This window comes from Labeo rohita, chromosome 15, assembly GCF_022985175.1.
Source record: "Labeo rohita strain BAU-BD-2019 chromosome 15, IGBB_LRoh.1.0, whole genome shotgun sequence".
Lineage (NCBI taxonomy): Eukaryota > Metazoa > Chordata > Actinopteri > Cypriniformes > Cyprinidae > Labeo > Labeo rohita.
In genome coordinates, this window is record NC_066883.1 from 28,765,882 (window position 1) to 28,789,035 (window position 23,154).

Sequence of the window (23,154 nt, forward strand, 5' to 3'; positions counted from 1 at the left end):
TCAGGCTGACATGTTTGGGTCAGACTGAGGTTGCGGTAGATTGATCGGCGGTGACATCAGGTTGTCCACACAGATGAGACGTTCTTCGGTGTGTTTTATAGAGACAGCAGGCTTATAGTGTAGAGTTGCTGAGGCCTCTGAAGTAAAACCAGACTGAATTCAGATGTTTGTCTTTTGCTGCTTTCTCAGAATGCAGGGTGGTGAAATCGCAGTCCTACGGCCGTATTTCTTCCATGCAGGGCCGCTGCTCTCCCCGTAGTGGTGGACCGTCAAGAAGGAGCAAGTCCCCTGGTTCCAGCAGCTCAGGTATGGGTCTTTAAAGCAGACTGATGTTTAATCTCATCATGCTTATAAAAGCATTCCTGTAGCTATAAAACTGTAGGTTGGGTGTAGTAGGCTTACACTCATGCATGCAGGAGTGACTCATGAAGTCTAAACTGGGTACTTGTCATCTGATTCATTGCGGTCGCAGAATTCAAAGTTGTAAATTTCAAACATGGATGAGTGTGGAGTGTTTGTAGCCTTAATTATCTTCAGAACTTTTTGATTCTCAGAAGATGTGTTTGAGGAGTAATGTCCCAATTTAGGAAACTAATTTAGCTGACACTTGTCACATACTCACTATCTCCACTTTTTTTTTAATGAGCACTTGTGTCAATTAACAGCTTCATTTAATGAGATGTTTCAGTGTTCAAGTCACCGTGATGCCGGTGTTTGATGTTGATGTAATTTGATTTGATTGTATGCTTTAGCTGGAGCTTTTCTTAGTTTTGGTAATGGCGAAACTAACTTTTACATCAGCGGATGATTAGAATAAAATTACATCTTAAACAGTCTAATGCATGATTAGATTACTGAACCATACTGAGCTCACCTAGCACTGACTGGTTTCATTTGCTTCCCTCGAGCAGAATCCAAAACCACTAACAGCCAGAAAATTTACAGAATAGAAAAACAATCTATTCTATTCTATTCATGTTCTGTCCTTTTGTTCTCTTTAATTCAATTCTGTTTCATTTTATTCTATTCTTTTATGTTCACTTCTATTCTATTCTGTATGTATGATGATTTATTCTGTTGTCCTCTTCTATATCATTCTGTTCTATTCTATTCTTTTATATTCTGTTTTCATTTGTTCTGTTTTTATTGTGATCCATTCTGTTGTTATCTTGACTTTTGTTCTATTCTGTTGTTTTTATTATGATCAGTTTCATTCTGTTCTATTCTAAGATTCATTCTGTTATGCCATTTTCTATTCCATTCTGTCCTAGTCTATTTTATTCTGTTCTTTTCTATTTTATGTTTTCTTTTGTTCTATTCTATTTTTATGACCCATTAAGTTCTTTTATATTGTTCTATTTTATGTTCTATTCTGTTGTGCTCCTTCATTCTATTCTACTCATTCTATAATTTCTATTCTATATTTATGATGAATTATGTCCTCTTCTACATCAGTTTGTCATTTTCTATTTTATTCTGTTCTTTTCTATTTTGTTGTTTTCTTTTATTCTATTCTTTTGTTTATTATGATCCATTTTGTAACATCTATTTTTGTTGTTAACTATTCTATTATGTTATGCTCCTTTATTTTATTCTATTGTTTATTATGATCCATTCTGTAATGTCTATTTTATTCTGTTCTATTTTTGTTTTCTTTTGTTCTATTCTATTCTGTATTATGATCCATTATGTTATGTTCTTTTATATTTTGTTCTGTTTTATTTTTATTTATTCTATTTTATTTACGTTCTGCTTTTTAATTCTTTTATGTTCTATTCTATAGATATTCATTCTGATATGTCCTCTTCTACATCATTCTGTCCTCCATTATTCTATTTTGTTGTTTTTTGTTGTATTGTTTTTTTTATTATGATTCATTCTGTTGTTATTTCATATTTTGTTCTGTTCTTGTTTTTTTTATCCTGTTCTATATTTATGGTTATTCATTCTGTTATGTCCTCTTCTACATCATTCTGTCCTATTCTGTTCTTTTCTATTTAGTTTGATTTTGTTCTATTTTATTATTATCCCTTCTATGTTCGTTTATATTTTGTTCTATTTTATTTTTGTTTATTTATTTTATGTTCTGCTTTTTAATTTTATGTTCTCTTCTCTTCTATTCTATATTTATGATTATTCATTCTGTTATGTCCTCTTTTACATCATTCTGTCCTATTCTATATTTTCTATTTTGTTGTTTTTTTGCTGTATTCTATTTTTTATAATGATCCATTTTGTTATGTTCTTTTAGATTTTGTTCTGTTCTTGTTTTTTTGTTCTTTTCTGTTCTATTCTATATTTATGGTTATTCATTCTGTTATGTCCTCTTCTACATCATTCTGTCCTATTCTATTCTTTTCTATTTTGTTTGATTTTGTTCTATTTTATTATGATCCATTCTGTTTTATATTTTGTTCTGTTCTATTCTGTTATGCTCCTTTATTCTATTCTATTGTTCTTTATGATTCATTCTGTAATGTCTATTTCATTCTATCCAGTTTTGTTGTTTTCTTTTGTTCTATTCTGTTGTTTATTGTGATCCATTGTTTTGTTCTTTTATATTTTGTTCTATTTTATTATCTGTTCTGTTATGCTTTTTATTCTTTTCTCTTCTCTTTTATTCTATTCTAGTTGATCTCTCACTTTGACTGGCTGAATATGCCCAAACTAGTTTAAAACCTAACTGTTTGGGTTATGCTGGGAGACCAAACTGGTTTAGGCTTTCTCATCAGGGTCTGGATGCTTTTCTGTGTTTATGAGAAATTTTCACCATTTTGCAGTGCTAAGGCACACTGCCTCCAAAACTTTCATATGCGTTTTTTTTTGTATTCGTCAAAAGTCATCACACACAGAATACCATGGTGGGTCTGAATTGTCAAAACAGCTCTCAAAATGCAAAACTGAACCTGATCCGAATTTTTTATGATGGACAAAAATTTTAGAGGTAGTGCGTAAACGAGATAGACACAGTGTGCTGTTGTGTTTATTTTTTTTTAACCTTTCAGATGAGAATTTCAGACTCAGTGAGCAAGGACATTTACTCTACATGTGAAACATTAACACATTTCTGAAAGCAGTGTAGTCACAGTATTTTTGTGATTATCTGTACGTGCAGTTCTCAGCCTGTTTTGATTGTGCAACTCATTTGTGCACTAGTGCGTGTTTTCGGTTTAAGCAGACACCTCTCAAACTGGATTATTTGTTGCTATTCCAAAATGAACAAAAAATGCACAAAATGTTGCCCTGAACATCCAATTGATCTAGGTTTCATTATTTTTCCTGGAATAGATCATGAATCATCACTTCCTGATGTTGATGTTCCAGGCAAGCACCAGGCATTCATCCGCTCAGGCTTTCATCACTCAGTAGAGAGACATGCTATAGAGAGACGTGTCAAAAACAACAACAAAAACAGAACAATTATTGTGCTCCAGCTTAGGCCTGTTCCGCAAAATTTGTATTCTGGCCAGGTACAAAATGTGTCCTTGCTGCGCGTGCTGTTTTGTAATGAGCCGGTACTGAGCATCAACCTCATTCTTTGAAATGGTTGACACGAGGCGGAAACGACATAGGTGGGCATAAACTGGGTGATTGGACCAAATTGTTTATAAGGGATATCGCTAATGTTGTTTTGGGAGAACAGACCTGTTTCAGATAGGCGAAAATGTAATGATATATGGAAACAGGTACCTCATTACAAATATAACCCTTCCAACCGCTGATAGAATATCTCATGGGACAGGAACAGAGATCTGCCGTGCAGTCTGGACAAACAAATCTGGTGTAATTGTTTTTTACTGATCTGAAAGCTCATTCAAACAGGACTTATTTTAGGGCCACTGGTACTTACTTAAGTTTCGTTAATATTTTAAATTAGATTATATTTAGATATTTTGTTTTTCATTTTAGTTATTTGATTTTAGTAATTTTTAATTAAGTTTAAGTTTTAGTTTATTTAATTTTGCCTTGGTAATTAGCTGAAATAAAATGTTATATATATATATTTATAAATAATATAATAATAATATAAATTATTTTTTTTTTATTTTAACAATATTAACCATGAAAATAAATCTTTAATAAGTATTTTAATCAGAAAATGCTTTGGCTGGTAATAAATTGCCTTTTGCAGATTTTTCAAAACAGTAGAATGAAGAAAATAATAGTGAACTAAGCAAAAATAATGAAATATGGATATTACTTAATTTGCTGGATAATGGCTCCCACATTGTGAACACTAGGGACTGAAGTTTGATGTAAGCTGATATTAATCATTCCCCTTTGGGTTTCAGGTCAGCCAAATATCTCACTCATAATTCAATGGGATAAAATGTATGATTTCTGTTGCTTTATATTTTAATATATTATCTGTTAATACAATCCATTATATGTAATTCATATAATATATAGTTTTTAATGCAAGTACAGCATGCGATGCAGTTTAAGATTTAGCTTTTCTAAGTGACTGAGGTCAGTGTCTGTACAGTCTGTTTATGTCTCCAGACATGTGTCTTGATTCCCAAGAACATTGCAGGCAGTACATTGGGTACTTGTATGATTTGGTCTTTGTGTATTGTAGCTGTTGACTAGACAACCTTTACTATTCATGCAGAAACTGCAGTATAAATTCAATCACCACCAGAACCACTATTTAGTAGATTATGTAAGGCTGTTGATGTATTTTGCTTTTTATATTTTATTTAACGTTTTATTGTGTTTTATTTTATTTATTAAATCCCAAGAATCGATTAGTCTAGCCTGTTGTCAGTTATTGAGGGTTTGCACTTACGTCACAGTTTGGTCAGTTATCTGGATGCGTGGCCATATTAGTGATACTCGGATGTAAACAACAGCATGGATTGCACGGTTAATGTACTACTGAATAAATTGTTCTGCTAATTGATGCTGCCTAAACCATGGAAAAAACATGCAGAAGCCGCTAAATCATATAAAGAACTTAGTAAGCAGGAAAGGGCACAATATTTTGGCAAACTTAACTTAAAACATGGTAAAGATATATACATGCAGTATTAATGGGAATACGGAATAAAAACAAACACAAATGTTGTCAAGATTCTTGTCCTGGAAATCCTGGTTCACTTTGGCCAACCACAAATGCCTTGTTCGTCAGACAGTTTTTTGCACTCTTTGCAGTCTGTAGTACTCCAAATGTTTTTTCCCAGTTTGAGAGATTAGTACAGCCCAAAACATGACAATAATTGACCATTTTCAGCAGCAATAATCAGAAAAATCGTTTTGTTCAGTTCAGTGGCATTGTTTACTTTCAGCGACGCCAGATGGCTGATGGATGATGTGTCGTGAAAACACTACTGAACATTGTAGCGCACCTCCCATCCAATAATTCAATTCAATTACACTTGTTTATTTGTACAGCGCTTTCACGATAAAAATCTTTACAAAACAGCTTTACAGAAAATTTAAGTTTCTACAATATATTTAGTAGCAGCTTATCAGAAATGTAAAACAAAAATCAGTTAATTAACGACGTAATTGAACAGAGGGTAAACACCATTACAGCAATGATTATATGTTGCAGTCAAACTTATAGCAAAATTTGGTAGTTCTGTATGTTGTTTCAGGGTTGGCATCATCTCTTCTCAGGTGTTCGGTTATCTTAGATCTTGGTAAGGTTTGGATCCAGACTGAAGCTTGTGAATTCCCAGTAACCACGGAATGCCAATCGCATGGCAGAAACAAATATAAATCACAATAAGCTTTGTGCTTTGTTACTCTTGATATGAAACATTGTCCAATTTCAAATTCTGTCCATTTTATTACAGTACTCAAACAATAAATACCATTTTGACGTTGTTTAATGTGGAGTGAAACATCGCTGTAGCGCCGAACTGATCATCTCATCCGTTTTAATACCAGTTTCAAAACAAAATACACATGAATAAACATTTGAAGGTATGTTAAGAGAAAAAGTACAACTTACCGAAGTCCATATCCTGTCTCGTGTAAGCAGCAATCAGTGTTTCAATTGTGCAAAGACGTCAAAGTAACAGCTTGTAAACAATGTAATGCCACATTTACCTCCGAAAAACCATCTTCACTCAGCTAGAATTATTATTTATAATGTTCCTAAAAAGGAGCATTTTGCTCAAAATGCACCATATAACAGGCTCATCATTTTAACTGTTCTTCAATGTTAGTTTAAATCCATCAAATTTTATGACAGCCACCATTTAAATGTTTATATTTCAGAAAACAAATGGAGTAGAAATACAATGTAATTGTAACTTTATTATAAAAGAGTGTAATTTAGACATTTGTATAGAAGTTTATTTTTAACTCACTGAAAGATTTTTTTTCCTTGAAAAAATTTGACATGTACTGTACCTGATATATATTGATGCTGAATTCAATTGAATCAAATAGGAAACTGAATGAAATCACAAGCTTGTGAATCAGAATCGAATCGTGAAATTTATTTCAAAACATTTATGTATATCATTATATATAACATTTATATCATTAATATATCAGAAGACAAATCAAAGACATACCATTAATGTCACTTTACAGCTTTTCACTGTAAGTTATAAGTTGGCTTGTTCTTTTGAACTGTACTTTTAACAGTTAAAATTACACCTTCCTATTAATTAGTTTTTTCTTACCATATACAGTTGATGTCAAAAGTTTACATACACCTTGCAGAATCTGCAAAATGTTAATTATTTTACCAAAATAAGAGGGATCATACAAAATGCATGTTATTGTTTATTTAATACTGACCTGAAAAAGATATTTCACATAAAAGATGTTTGCATATGGTCCACAAGAGAAAATAACAGTACCCTGTTCAAAAGTTTACATGTGCTTGATTCTTAATACTATTACAGTTACAGAAGGTTCAAACACTCACTGATGTTCCATGAGGAAATGCAATGCACTAAGAGCCGGGGGTGAAAACTTTTGAATTTCAAGATCAGGGTAAATTTTACTTATTTTGTCTTCTGGGAAAAATTAGTGGCTTCTGAGGGGCAGTACTAAATAAAAAAAGGTGATATTTAGGCAATATAAGAAAAATGTACACATCTTTATTCTGTTCAAAAGTTTTCACACCTGGCTCTTAATGCATTGTTTCTCCTTCTGGAGCATCAATGAGTGTTTGAACCTTCTGTAATAGTTGTCCTCAAAAAAGTCATTGTTGGAAAGGGTTCAAATACAAGAAAATGCTGAAAAACCAAAGAAAAAAACAAACAAACACAGCAGTGGATAATTCAGGTAACAAAGTTTTAAGAATCATGTGTAAGTAAACTTTTGAACAGGGTTATTTTTATAAATTCAGTTATTTTCTGTTGTGGACTGTAAGAGTCAATGTCACCATAGAGTACCTTTAAACCCTCACAATACTCAAATTTTGGTCTTAATTTCCCATTCGCTTTATGTCATGTCATAAGTGGTAAACACTGAAGTACTATAGAAACACATTAGCTGAGCTCCCAGACATTTTTTTTTTTTTTAGAAAATGATGGGTTATTATTCAAAACATAAACCATAAGATACGTCCACCCTGTCATGGACATATATATTACTGTTAAATATGTTCATTGCAATATTAAGATGCAAATGATTTTTTTTTAAAGGTATAATGTCAAATTACAAATACATAAAAGATTTTATGTAAACCATGCGTTTTTAAAGAAATTTGCACATGTATTTTTTCGTATTTGGAGAAAACTGTGATATTTGAATGCAGTTTTTTGTTTGCATGTTATTGCCCGCACACCTAGCTATTGAACACACTGGATTATATAGATATGATTGAATTATTTAAAATATTTTAAAATATCAAGATGACAGGGTGGACACATAAAGCGGAACACACAAAGCATGACAAAATATGACAATGAAACAACTTCAACTTCGAAAAAAAAAATTAAAAAAAATAAAATAAATATAAATATAAATATAAAATATTATAATAGAATCACATTCTCAATCACATTTATATACCTACCCCAATTAATTGTAGTTTTTTTTAACAATATTAACTACACATGAACGCTATGTCCACCCGTTCATGTGTATGTCCACCCTTTCAATTTTAAGTGATCGACAGGGTGGACATTTTGGAACAACAACAGGGTGGACATTCTGAGCTTCAGTTAGCTTATTAGCCTACAACAAACTGTTAATAGTTAGTCTGGTTGTTGAAGAGAATTTGGTATATTTAAACTTACATATTTTGAAAATGCTGTATTCTAATCACTTCCGGCATATTTTATGCTGACTGGGTGGACATGTTCAACTTAGGAAAAGCAATTAAGCAAACTCATACGAAGAAAATGTGTCAATTTAAAGTCACCAACTTACTCACCTCAGAAATTCCCGCCACTGAAGAGACAAAAAAAAAAAAATTCAGTTGTCCAGATGTCTCTAAAGGGGCTGGCCTTTTCCTAAAGGGGCGGATTCCCCAATAGGACAGGGTGGACAACCATTCAAGGGACATGGACGAACTTCTTTTTTTATTAAATAAAATATTGTTTTTATTACCAAATGGTCAACACACTCAAATTGAGTAATCTCTTATTTAACAAAATATTAGAACAAAATTGTAAAGTTTTATGATTTGACTATATTCTGCTCTCATTCAAATGTAATGAGCAGTGCAAGGGACATAGCAAAATAACACATATTCTCCTACACAAAACTTGAACTGTATCTAAAGAGCCAAGTAAAGCTTTTGTTGTGAATATGAAAACTTAGCCTAATATAACACACCCTTTTATAGTCATTTTATGTTAAATTATCATGACAAATGAGTTATTTATGTACAGGACACCGAAAGGCACCCTACAGTGACATTGACCCGTAAATTATAATTTGGCTTGTTTTTTTGAACTGTACATTCAACAGTTAAAATTACATTAACCATCCCATCAATTACAGTTTTTCACCATGTAGATTAAGGAAACGTACCTACTTACCTGTTATCTAATTAACAGGGTTTAACTGTTTACATTACAATTATGGCTATTTTTATAGTGCATAAACTATAAAAAGTCTCTAATCATCAACATCCATCCCTCAGAAACTATATATGAATATATGAAATGTTATCCAGTTTGAAAGTGAAGTTCCCACTGCTGTTCCCTGTCACTATCATCCTCTGACTAATGTTTTCCCCACACCAAGTTTGTCGTTCGGTAATCACACACATGAATGACGGCTGATCTGATAGTCCGTCGAATCTGTTTTCCATCCCCAAAATAACACGATGATGCATTCTCACTCTCCACATGCTGAATTATGTCAGGCTGTGATAGTGTACACAGATGGTGAAGGAGCACGATATTCAGATCACAGTGACACACAAACACATAGTAACATTGATATGAGGCTGAGATGGATTATTTGTTACTTAATGTGCTCTGAGAAGCATATTAGTGGCCGAATCTCTGAATCATAGCGTAATCAGAGCTTCAAACAGCTTTATTTGTATTAACAGTGCTCGAGATGCTTCAGAAATCCACTCACAACACCACGTCATCCGCTCTGCTGCACTTACGCCGCTCAGAAGCTGTGTTTTGCCGTGAGATCTTTTTGGAGATCTTTATAGTCACCCACACAGACAGTGCTGCAACTACGATCTGGCATGTTTATGAGCTAAACTCCTCCCTCTGTGGCTGTTTATGACGTAAGGTGTGCGCAGAAGGCTGCCTATGATCAGCCAGCAGACACACACTACATACATCCTCTCCTCCTCTCCCGCTCTCATTCATACTCTCACTGCCTAACAGTCACTATGAGCGCAGGAGGAATCGCAGTTTGCTCAGGCAGCCTGCTGCACTCTTTAGCAGGTAGGACAAATGGGTTTGTGCAGCAAATTCGCAAAGGTGAGATATTTGGATTTTTTTCTTAAAGGCAATGTAGAGAAGTTAACTTATTTTTTTTTAATTACACTGTATCTGAATGAAGGGTTAATTATGTATGCTTTGCAGATTTTTCATGCCTGTGATACTTTTTCATGCCTGTTCTCATCATATTTCTAAGCATCATATGTATACTTCTAATATTAAAGGATCTATTTGTAGCAAAAGTGCTTGAAATAATGCCTCATGATGCACATACATATATGACCCTGGACCACAAAACGTCTTAAGTAGCACGGGTATATTTGTAGCAATAGGCAAAAATACATTGTATGGGACAAAATTGTTTTTTGACCCATTTTTTATGCCAAAATCATTTGGATATTAAGTAAAGATCATGTTCCATGAATATATTTTGTAAAGTTCCTACCATAAATATATCAAAACTTAATTTCTGATTAGTAATATGCATTGCTAAGAACTTAATTTGGACAACTTTGAAGGTGATTTTTTCTCTCTCTCTCTCTCTCTCTCTCTCTATATATATAGTATAATATAATTTTTTTTTTTTTTTTTTTTTTACTGCACTCTCAGATTCCAGATTTTCAAATAGTTGTATCTCAGCCAAATATCCTATCCTAACAAACCATACATCAATGGAAAGCTTATTTATTCAGCTTTCAGGTGATGTGTACATCTCAGTTTTGAACAGTTGACCCTTATGATTGGTTTGTGGTCCAGTGTCACATATATCCATATATTTAAATCCAAGAAAATACATGCACATACATCACATTTTTTTTGTACAGCAGGTGTGAACATACACATTTGAATGAATAAATAAATAAGAAACACAATTTATAATGTTACAACAAAATACACTATTGCAGTAAATAAAAACAAAAATGATGAAAAGGATTGAATCCTTATAAATTCAGCTTTGATCTCTAACTATTTATTGTATTTAGCCAAAATGTAGGCTACTGTAAGATTGGAAATGTACCCTGAATTTCATTTTGCTATATGAAGGATGAAATTAAATCTATTTTCAATTTGAGAAATATGCGCCTCACTGTTTTATAACATATTCTGCAAATTTAAATTAAATTTTGGCCAGAAAAAAGCTGTATCGTTCTAATTAATAGTCTACTCAAGTGCTTTTATGACCTGCACATTTTCATATAATTATATTCAGATGTGTGTATCTTGTGTTGTCTAGTGTTGGACATTGTTAGTAGACAAATGTAATGAAATATATATTTTGATTTTTTCCAGATTTTCAAATAGTCGTATCTCAGCCAAATATCCTATCCTAACAAACCATACATCAAAGGAAAGCAATAGATATCTCAATTTTGTACAATAATAGCACATGACTGGACTATTAATTTTATTTATTTATTTATGTTTTTACAATTATTATGTATTGTATAGTTTATTTGATTGTTTTTTAGGGCTGTCTCAATTGGTCAATTCTACTCAAGTATTCGACTGTTTTCCAAGGCTGTGTGATATAATAAACCCATTTAAAAATCATAATTAAGCATAATTGTGAATTTGCAAATGCTATGATTCAGTTAAATAAATATAAACAATGCAGATTTAATTTATGTGCTTTAATTATTTAGATGAGTCTAGGTTACGTACGTGCGTCTCACAGCAGCTCAGTTCACAGTAAATGCCGTTCCACGCGAACTGTTATCATTTACATGTGCATAGCGTCTTAAACTCCATCTTTATTATAACGTTCATCTGGGAACGTAACGTGCACCATTTAATCAGATTTGTAAGGTAAATAACAAACACAGGAAAATGTGCACTAACTGTTCACTGCGATTTCAAAATAAAAGCTCAAAACCTCACTCTGAGTTTATACATTTTGATGTACACATATTCAAGAAATTGAAGTGGCTATAGCATTTTGGTCATAAAGGAATGGCCAAATATTAAAGATTAAGTGGACATTTGAATTAAATATTGTCGAGTCAATATTGAACAAGGATTAGATCGCACAGTGAAGTTTAAAAACAACTGTCAGGCCATTGCCGCCCTCTGCAGGTACATTAGCTCTATTGTTTTTAATACATTATGTATTTTAACAGTTTTATTCAATAAAACCCATTTGCTTTCTTGCTTTTGATACTTTATTTGAGCTAAATATTACTGCCTCATTGCTATATATGTATTTTAAGTCATTTTAAAGTGGAAATGAAGCAGTCAGTCAAGTTTCAAACTTTTTTTCTTTAAAATGGTTCCATTAATCAAGTTTGTTTGTTGGAGATCACTTCACTAAATAATGTAAACTTAACTGACTGCTTCACTTTCACTCTCAAGGCTATTGTTCATTTACATCTATTTTATTATCACAAAAAATTAATTATTAATTATTATTTTTATCTGAAAGCTGAATAAATAAGCTTTCCATTGATGTATTTGTTAGGATAGGACAACATTGGGCCGATACAACTATTTGAAAATCTGGAATCTGAAGGTGCAAAAAAAAAAAAAAACTAAATACAGAGAAAATCGCTTTTAAAGTGAAGTTCTTAGCAATGTATATTACTAATCAAAAATTAAGTTTTGATATATTTAAGGTAGAAAATTTACAAAATATCTTCACGGAATATGATCTTTATTTAATATTCTTATGATTGTTGGCATAAAAGAAAAATCAATAATTTTGACCCATACAATGCATTTTTAACTATCGCTACAAATATTAATTTATTTTTTCTATACTCTGTTTTAATGGTTAAATTAAATTTAACAGAACATGGATATACTGAAATTCAGAACATGCTGACTTTCTCAGACTTTCTCTGACTTTTGTTATTGTTCTTTTTTCCCCCATTTTTATTAGGTTTGTTTACATTTTTACTCTTTGTTTGTTTACATTTGACTTTTTTTTTTTTTTTTTTTTTAATAAATGGTACACTACTGAATGGCACAGTTGCAAGTTAAATAAATTGTTAAGTAAAACTGTTACTTAATTAATCGTTTAGATTAATCAATAAATTAGTCGATAGATTAATCGATATAAAAATAATCGTTAGTGGGAGCCCTATTGTTTTTTTTGTACTAATTTTCTTCAGTTTCTTCTTTTATCTTCTGTGACATTCAGTTCTATCAAAGATGGATTATCTTCTGTACGCTGACTGGTAGTCGTCGCATCGCTTAGCTGCTTATTTGCAAATACATTCTCATAATTTTTGTAGTCAACAATCTCATGAGAAGCTGTCTTTGACACCATCCGTCACCCACCGAGCGATGCCTCACTATTGATCTGTCACTGTCAGTGCGAGAATATAAAGCAGCGTCTCGCTATGGTAAGAGTGCTTCAGGTGAGCGATGGGTCAGTGAGAGCGTCACACCACCTGACGCCGTGGGTCATTCCCATAGATATGGTGTGATGGGACAGCACTCACCACCCATCGCTATCCACCGCCATTCAAGACAGCAGTCCCGCGAGAAGTTGACTACAGAGGCCAATCCATCACCCACTGAGGTGCTTCATCAAGTTCTGTGACAAGAGAAGCTGCGATGCGAAGACTACCAAGTCTCTGAGTTGTTGGCCATTAGGCAGTTTATTTTTTGTTATTACTAGCATTTATTTTTATTGACTATTATTGATTATTCATATATATTCAAATGTGGTTATTTTTTTGTGTTCACTTATATTTATTGTATAATATTATAATTCTAGTCATTCTCATATTATTATTATTATTATCTGTTACTTTATATTATATCATTAGTATTATTTGGACCACAAAACCAGTCATAAATAGCACAAGTATATTTGTAGCAGTAGCCAAAAATACACTGTATGGATCAAAATGATCAATTTTTCTTTTATGCCAAGAATCATTAGGATATCAAGTAAAGATCATGTTCCAGGAAGATATTTTGTAAGTTTCTTACCGTAAATATATCAAAATATAATTTTTGATTAGTAATATGCATTGCTAAGAACTTCATTTGGACAAATTTAAAGGTGATTTTCTCAACATTTAGATTTTTTGCAACCTCAGATTCAGGATTTAAGATTCAGATTCAGATTCAAACACTGTGCTGGCTTTCAGATTATGTATAAATCTAAATTTCCAAAAAAAAATAAATAAATTGGTACATGGTCACATTTAATGAATAATCTTAACTAATTATTTTATTGTGTATTTGTTATTGTATTATACATTTAATACAAATCAACTGTATTATTGAAATTATTTTAAATTCCTGTTAATTATTTTTCTGTTTTATTATTGTTGCAGTGTTATTTTAAATTCATTTTTATCATACATATACTATTGTTATTCGTTACACTATAGCCGGATTCACAGACAAGCCATAAACAATTAAAACACACACACACACACACACGTCTAGGCTGTTTTAACTAAAAAAAAAAAACTTGCACTGACTTGCACTTGCAATGCCGGTGTTTTGTATCAAGATGCCCACCAGTAATGTTTTTTTCTCTAAGGCAAAGATACTTAACGTTAAATGTCCTAATTGAGGTATGACCTAATCCTGGCTTAATCTAAATTAACCACTACTGCTGCTTTTATTGTTGTTGTTTCGAATTTCTCACTCACCACACGACAAGGGCGGTTGGCCTTCTTCCATTATAGCCGCGAATCCGAATCCGTGACTTGCTGGGCTCCAAGTAGGCACTCATCGCACATCGCTTTCTGTACTCACGGAAGCAGCCGCATCGCTTAATCGCTCGTTTCCAGCATTGAGTGTGGCGTCTTTCTTCTCTACTTCATAATCATTGTGTAGTGTGCAATGGAGAGGAGATTCTTTAAGTCTGTCATACCGCACTTTTCGTTCCATTGACTTCCATTCAGAAAAGCAAGCACGTGCGAAAAGTTTGGCGTTTCACTACGTTCAGAAGTTCCATCTTGGTGAACTCTGACCTGTGAACTCGCATCACGTGAACTGTGTGGCCAACAGCAGATCGATACGTCACAGCCGTGACCTCGTAGCTGAAGAACATAAATTTAAAACTGCAGCGAAACTGCAGGGAAGATGAGTAGATTGTATGTTTTGACGTTTTATATTTATTATTTGATATGTGTTGAATTTAAGCCTTTTAAAAAGAAGTGATGGGCGCTTTCCAAACAGTGGTTCGGAGAGTCACGTGATTTCAGTAAACGAGGCTTCATTACGTTATAACTGTTTCGAAGCGTTTCGAAATTTCAATGGTTTGCCAAAAAAACTTTTTAAAAGTAGTTGATTAACTCTTACTGGACTCTACATACAAGCTCTCCATAAAACAAACAAAACAAGCCCTGCAAAAATTAATACAAAATAAAAAAAAAACACACATATTATACAGACACTTATTTAATGGTATTTTATTATTTTTACTGTATTTAATGTACAATACTTTCAGTAAAACATCATGGTTTTTAAAAGCTGCTTTTATGTTTTTGCCTGAGTTTTTGTTGCATTTACACACTTTTGACCAGCAGGCGTCATTAACGTGTGGTGTTTCGAGCGCTTCGAAACAGTGAATCATTTTGCGAAGCAATTGGTTCAGTTGATTCGAAGCTTCGAAAAGGTTCGTTTCACAAAATGACGCTGCAGAGCATGACGTCATATGGGTGTGTAGATGATGTATAAATCTGTGGTTTTGGTTTTTCTGGTTTTTCAGTTAAAATTAATCTACTGAAAACACTGAATGTGAAAGAAATTATTTGTTATTTTGAAAAAAAAGATAATAAAAATGTTTACAATTTTGTCAGTTTTATCATCCTGAATGGCAATTTTGCATTCATAAATGTAGATTGTCAAAATCTCCTTCTTTATACAAGGTTTTCTCTAACGAACTCACCTTTTTAACGAAGTCTCTTAAAATTGTGAAAAATGTAAAAGCTGTGTCTATTGTAAGTTATATAACCATCTTTGGAGCTTTTGTTTTTGATGCCTGTTTTTGTGTAATAATGTTGTTTACATGTTCTTTAATTAAAAAAAAAAAAATCTGGTTTTATCGTCGGGGTCAGATATGTATATTTTAAATATTGAAAATCGTTGTGTAAGTTATTGAACATAGTCTGATTTAGTTTTTATATTTTTTTGTTTGTGTTTAATAATAGTATTTTATTTATTTATTTATTTATTTAATATATTTTTTTAATTAAGCATATATTTTAGCTAATTTAATTTGAATTATAATAAACTTAGAATTGTTAGGGAAGAAAAAATATGTGACCTTGGACCACAAAACCAGTCACAAAGGTCATTTTGAAATAGATATTTATATGTAATCTGAAATATTTGAAAATCTGGAATCTGAGGGTGCAAATTATAATAATAATAATAATCAAATAAAATAAAAATCCAAATATAGAGAAAATTGCCTTTAAAGTTGTCCAAATGAAGTTCTTAGCAAAGCATATTACTACTAAATATTTTTGATATATTTATGATAGGGAATTTACATAATATCTTCATGGAACATGATCCTTAATATCCTAATGATTTTTGGCATAAAAGAAATTTGATAATTTGACCCATACAATGTATTTTTGGCTGTTGCTACAAATATATCAGTGCTACTTAAGATTGGTTTTGTTGTTTTATATATTGCATCATATTTTTTTCTTTTGTAAATTTTTAGAATTACTTATTTATTTTTGTTTTGTGACAATTAAGCAAATGCAACCAAGCAATGATGACAAAAAATATATATTTTTCTATTCTTTCTTAAAGAATAGAATTAATTTTCAAACAAAATATGTCATTAATGATCAAATGCATGAGATTTACCAACCTGCCTCGATTCAGATTCCAACAGTAACTGGATCTGAATTTTTTTTTTGTCTGTATTTCAGCTAACGGAACAGCAGGTAGTCAGCTGTCGACTCCACGGTCAGGCAAATCTCCCAGTCCATCTCCCACCAGTCCAGCCAGTCTGAGAAGGCGAAGGGTGAGAACTGTCACTTCAAAGACCTTTCACATCTGCTGCATTTGCTATAAAAGCCTTTAAAATACCATTTACATAATGTTAGTCTTAGTGGAACTGACCTATTTGCATTTACAATGCATCAAGCAAAACCATCGAGCACTTTGATTGACCCTAATTGTATTCCAAGAGCTTTAATTTGCCAGTTTCCAAGAGCTTTAATTTACCAATATAGCGCTGAATCACACTGAATTGTAGTTGAGCACATCTGTGCTAAATAATTCCACGTTCACCCAAAATGTTTCCTAGCAACAACAGACAAGCTTCTTGACCTGGCTGTATGCCTGCTCCATTTCCACTCTCTCTGTGATAGACCTAAATCATATGGTTTGACAACATTAGCTTGTTTGTGGTGTTAAATTAGATGCATTAGCTTCTGTTCTGTAGCTCAAACAAATGAAATTACACTTTTAACATTGTGTTAACATTCCATTTAGCTGTATATTCTCAAAAAGCTAAACAGTGTAGACAGTTTAATTACTTGAGTAATGGTTGCTTTGCTATCACAGGAATAAATTACATTTTTTTTAATCTGTTCAGATTGAAGTAATTATTTTAAATTGTAATAATATGTCACAATATTATTATTTTGCTGTATTTTAACAAATAAATACAGCAACTTTTTTCACAAAAACGACCAAATCTTACCAACCCCAAACTTTCGAACAGTAGCTTTAAATATTAGGCTTATTACCTGCTGAAAATAAAAATTACTGTTGTTGTAGTGCCTAAAGACAAACATGCAGAATGTTTCAAATGAACAGCCTTTTGAATTAATATTCGGTGCAGCAAATGTATTCGTTCTTGGCCGATGGTGTGTTAAAATAAATATGTCATGGTGTCAGTGGATTAAACATCACTGAATTTCACCTCGCCTGCCCTGTTCCAGTCTTGAATATTCTTAGCACACCCAAGCTGTTTCCATAGAAACTGACCTTTTATTTCCCTCTGCAATACCTCTGCTCAGTTTAAAGGGAAAGTCCATCCAAAAAATGAAAATTCTGTCATTATTTACTCACCCTCAAACCTGCATGACTTTCTTCTGTGAAACACAACGGAAGACATTTTGAAGGATGTTAGAAATAGGGCTGTCAAATGATTAATCGCCATTAATTGAATACAAAATAAAAGTTTAAGTTTGTCTAATATATGTGTGTGTACTATGTGTAATTATTGTGTATATATAAATACACACAAATTAATGTATATCTTTAAGAGAAATATTTATGTACAAAATATTTTTATTTATATATAAATTATATACAAATTATAATAAATACATATACTTGTAAATATTTCTTAAATATATACATGAATGCATGTATTTATATATACATAATAATTACACACAGTACACACACATATATTAGGCAAACTCACACTTTTATTTTGTATGTGATTAATCATGATCAATTGTTTGACAGCCCTAGTTAGAAATTGAAAAACTTTTGATTTCCTTTTGACTTCCATTCTGTGACAGAAAATAAGAAATTCAGTGGAAATGAAAACTATTTAGTAACAGACATTCTTCCAAATATCTGCTTTTATGGTCATCAGAAGAAAGAAATGTAAACAGGTTTGGAATGACATGAGAATGAGTAAATTACGACATAATTATCATTTTTGGATTGACTATCCCCTAAGATGTAGGTTTATTTAAAGGAATAGTTACCCAAAAAATGAAAAACACCTCATGATTTACTCACCCTTAAGTCATACTGGGTGTATATGACTTTCTTCTTTTAGATGAATACAATCGGAGTTATCCTGCCTGTTCCAAGCTTCATAATGGCAGAGAATGGGTGTTGAGATTTTGAAGTCCAATAAAGTGCTTCCATCCATCATAAAAAAGTACTTCACACAACTCCAGGCCTTCTGAAGCAAATTGATGCATTTGTGTATTAAAAATATACACATTTAAAACTTTATAAACTCTACCTTTTAGCTTCCGCAAACTGTTGTATGCATGTTCATCAGAGTGGCGTTCCAGCAGATGACGTAGGACGTAGGCATAGTGTAAGCTTCGGTGAGAATATGCTAGTCTCGCAAGAACCAATTTTTGTTTACAGCAAAGGAAAACCAGTCTCCTCTTGGCTTATATTGAGATCCTCCGATATTTTTCTTTACAAAACCTCGTTTTGTAGTCAAGTCAAGTCAAGTCACCTTTATTTATATACCGCCTTTAACAATACAGAATTGTGACAAGGCGGCTGTACAGTATTAAATAGGAAACAGTACATCAACAATGCCAAAGGCAACATTAAACACTCACATTATAGGTAAAGGTAGTTAATCAAAAACAATAAAATAAAATGCAATATTGTGTTAAGAGAAAGTGTCCCCAACTAAGCAAGCCAGAGGCGACAGCGGCAAGGAACCAAAACTCCATCGGTGACAAATGGAGAAAAAAACCTTGGGAGAAACCAGGCTCAGTCGGGGGGCCAGTTCTCCTCTGGCCAAAGTTCCCGTGGTCTTGTGCCGACAGCCGTCTAGGTGATGTGGTATTTAATGTGGATCCGTCGCTGGGGCTCATCTAGTTGATGTGGACTCCGCTGACATTCAGGGCTGTAGAGGTCGTCTCTAGGTGCTGATCCACCGTCTGGGCTGGGTTCGGACTGGATCCGGGGGACTGCAGTGACCATCTGATCTGGATACGGACTGGATCTGGTGGTTGATGTGACCTCGGAATAAGAGAGAAACAGACTAATATTAGCGTAGATGCCATTCTTCTGACGATGCACCGAGTACATCGGGTGTTATGGGAAGTGTTCCCGGTTCCGGTTGACCTAATTAGTGCAGCCTAACAATCCTTTAACGGATTTGAATTATAAGAATGTGGATTTGTTATGTGTAAGCAAGGTTAAAGAGATGGGTCTTTAATCTAGATTTAAACTGACAGAGTGTGTCTGCGTCTTGTACTTCTAATTTGTCCTATGTCATCTGCTGGAACGCCACTCTCTCATGTGCACACGTACAACAGCGGAAGCTAGAGATAACAGTTTATAAAGTTTTAAATATGGATATTATTCTTACACAAACACACTGATTTACTTCAGAAGGCCTTTATTAACCCCCTGAGCCATGTGGAGCACCTTTTATGATGGATGGATGCACTTTATTGGACTTTAAAATCTCAACACCCATTCACTGCCATTATAAAGCTTGAAAGAGGACATTTTTTAAATATAACTCCGACTGCAATTGTCTGAAAAAAGAAAGTCATATACATCTAGTATGGCTTGAGGGTGAGTAAATCATGGGTTCATTTTCATTTTTGGGTGAACTACCTCTTTACAGAATATCAGCATTCATACAATAGCTTGTTTAACGGTTCAATTTCACTGACAGGGCTCTCAGCACAGTGGCTCCTCCCTCTCTCTGGCCTCCACCAAGGTGTGCAGCTCCATGGACGAGGGCGATGGGCCGGGCAGTGAAGGTGCGGAACCCTGGGCAACTCTGACGAAGGTCTATCAATGTTGTTTTCATCTTCATCTGAATGTTGCAAATCTTTTTCTCTCTAGCTGAGCTGATGGAGGATTGTCCTCAGGTTCCTGCTTCCATAGCCGAGAGGTACAAGGTGGGGCGAATGATTGGTGATGGAAACTTCGCTGTGGTTCGAGAGTGTGTGGAGAGATCCACAGGCCGAGAGTACGCTCTGAAGATCATTAACAAGAGCAAATGCAGAGGGAAGGTGAGTCGATATATGAATATATTTTAAAAAAATCCTATTAGGTGACAAAAAAACATTTTCTGACATCACACAATGGTCTGTGACTCACAGGAACACATGATTCAGAATGAGGTGTCTATTCTTCGGAGAGTGAAGCATCCTAACATTGTTCTGCTGATTGAAGAAATGGACACATATAGTGAACTCTACCTGGTCATGGAGCTGGTCAAGGTGAGACATCTGACATTTACATATATAAATAGGTTGTTATATCAGCAAGGATGCATTCAATTAATTAAACTTAAAATGTTACAAACAGATTTCTATTTCACATACATTTAAAATCAAATTTTATCATACAATCCTGGAAAAAAAGACTGATCACGACTTCCACAAAAAGCTCTAAAACTGATAAAGAAATGTTTCTTCAGCAGAAAATAAGAAAATTAGAATGATTTCTGAAGGATCATGTGACACCAAATACTGGAGTAATGATGCTGAAAATTCAGCTTTGACTTCACAGAATAAATTACATTTTAAAATATATTAAAATAGAAAATTATTATTTTAAACTGTAATAATATTTCATAATATTACTGTCTTTACTGCATTTGTAATCAAATAAATGCAGTCTTGGTGAGCAGAAGAGATTCTTTCGAAAGCATTTACAAATATCTTACAAACCCCGAGTTTTAGTTTATTTGACTTCATACTGTAGATACTGTAGAAACATAATAAGAAACTGACTACTGTTCAGCAATGTTATTTAGCCTGCATTAAACTTGACTGCTCAGATTTTGTCCCTGAATAGCTGTGAATTTCTGTGTGCATGAAAAGGGTGGCGACCTCTTTGATGCCATCACCTCCTCCAACAAATACACCGAGCGGGACGCCAGCGGGATGCTGTATAACCTGGCCAGCGCTATCAAATATCTGCACAGCCTTAACATTGTTCACCGTGACATCAAACCTGAGAATCTTCTGGTGGGTGTTGGAGTATTACAGAGAGTATATTGTCACTATAAATCACAGTGTTACAGTGTTAGTGTTTTTCTCGAGTGCAGAAACCTTAAGTAACCCTTCTTACACAAGCTTTGAAACAACGATAACTTAACTCAATACTGGGCCTAGTTTACCCAGCTCATAACTTCAGACACAACACTGTGTTTCTCAAATGACAGTGCGAAGAACAAAACAGCTCTGACAAAGGCTATTGTGCCTGGTGCGCATATTAATATCCTGAGAGTTATGTAAAGTTGTGGCAGATAAGATTTATGCATGCTGTAAATTTACTCTGCAGTGATAGTGAATTTTTTTTACCAGTTTTCTGCATAACTGAGATAAAGCTGAAAACCTATGGAAGCCTGTTTTCACCACTGAATAAAAATTTAAAAAAGGGTTTTTCTCACAATTCGGACATTTTTTTTTCTTATAATTGCATGATACAAACTCACAATTCTGCCTTTTTTTCTCAGAATTATAAGATATACACTTACAATTCTGACTTTTTCTTAGCATTATAAGATATAAACTCACAATTGAAAGAAATAAAATCAGAATTGTGTGATAAAAACTCACAGTTCTGACTTTTTCTCAGAACTGCATGATATAAACTCACAATTATGAGTTATGAAGTCAGAATTGCATGATATAAACTTGCAGCTATTTTTCTCAGAACTGTAAGAGTTTATATTGCACAATTCTGGCTTTATTTCTCAGAATAGTTCATATCTTGCAGTTCTGACTTTATAACACGCAATTGCGAGTTTATATCATGCAATTGGAGAAAAAAGACATAATTGTGAGTTTATATCTCTCAATTCTGAGAAAAAAAGTCAGAATTGCGAGTTTGTATCTCACAATTATTACTTTATTTCTCAGATTTGTGACTTTATTTCTCAGAATTGCAAATTTACTTGTCAGAATTATTCATGTCTTGGAGTTCTGACTTTATAACATGCATTTGCGAGTTTATATCATGCAATCGGAGAAAAAAAGTCATAATTGTGAGTTTATATCTCTCAATTCTGATTTAAAAAAGTCAGAATTACGAGTTTGTATCTCACAATTACTTTATTTCACAGAATTGTTCATATCTTGCAGTTCTGACTTTATAACATGCAATTGCGAGTTTATATCATGCAATCGGAGTAAAAAGTCATAATTGTGAGTTTGTATCTCTCAAATCTGATAAAAAAGTAAGAATTTCGAGTTTGTATCTCACAATTCTTACTTTATTTCTCAGAATTGCGAGTTTGTATCTCACTATTCTTAATTTACTTCTCAGATTTGTGACTTTATTTCTCAGAATTGTTCATGTCTTGCAGTTCTGACTTTATAACACACAATTGCGAGTTTATATCATGCAATCGGAGTAAAAAGTCGTAATTGTGAGTTTGTATCTCTCAAATCTGATAAAAAAGTAAGAATTGCGAGTTTGTATCTCACAATTCTTACTTTATTTCTCAGAATTGTGACTTTATTTCTCAGAATTGCAAGTTTATTTCTCACAATTGTTCATATCTTGCAGTTCTGACTTTATAACATGCAATTGCGAGTTTATATCATGCAATCGGAGAAAAAAAGTCATAATTGTGAGTTTATATCTCTCAATTCTTTATAATTCGCATTTGTGAGTTTATATCTCACAATTCTTACTTTATTTCTCAGAA

The 23,154-nt window shown here is 33.1% G+C and overlaps 1 protein-coding gene across 4 annotated transcripts in view; it reads left to right on the forward strand.

The window, feature by feature from the left end:
- The window catches only part of dclk1b (doublecortin-like kinase 1b), a 58,118-nt gene that overhangs the window by 23,957 nt on the left and 11,007 nt on the right, over window positions 1-23,154 (forward strand). For 3 of the 4 annotated variants that reach the window (XM_051129657.1, XM_051129656.1, XM_051129658.1), the window contains 6 exons: window positions 190-306; window positions 16,682-16,776; window positions 20,161-20,248; window positions 20,334-20,503; window positions 20,594-20,713; window positions 21,320-21,466. In XM_051129657.1, the coding sequence (XP_050985614.1) occupies window positions 190-306; window positions 16,682-16,776; window positions 20,161-20,248; window positions 20,334-20,503; window positions 20,594-20,713; window positions 21,320-21,466 (737 nt within the window). Of the gene's footprint in view, window positions 1-189; window positions 307-9,705; window positions 9,867-16,681; window positions 16,777-20,160; window positions 20,249-20,333; window positions 20,504-20,593; window positions 20,714-21,319; window positions 21,467-23,154 lie in introns of those variants that run through there. The other variant, XM_051129659.1, reaches the window with a different exon arrangement.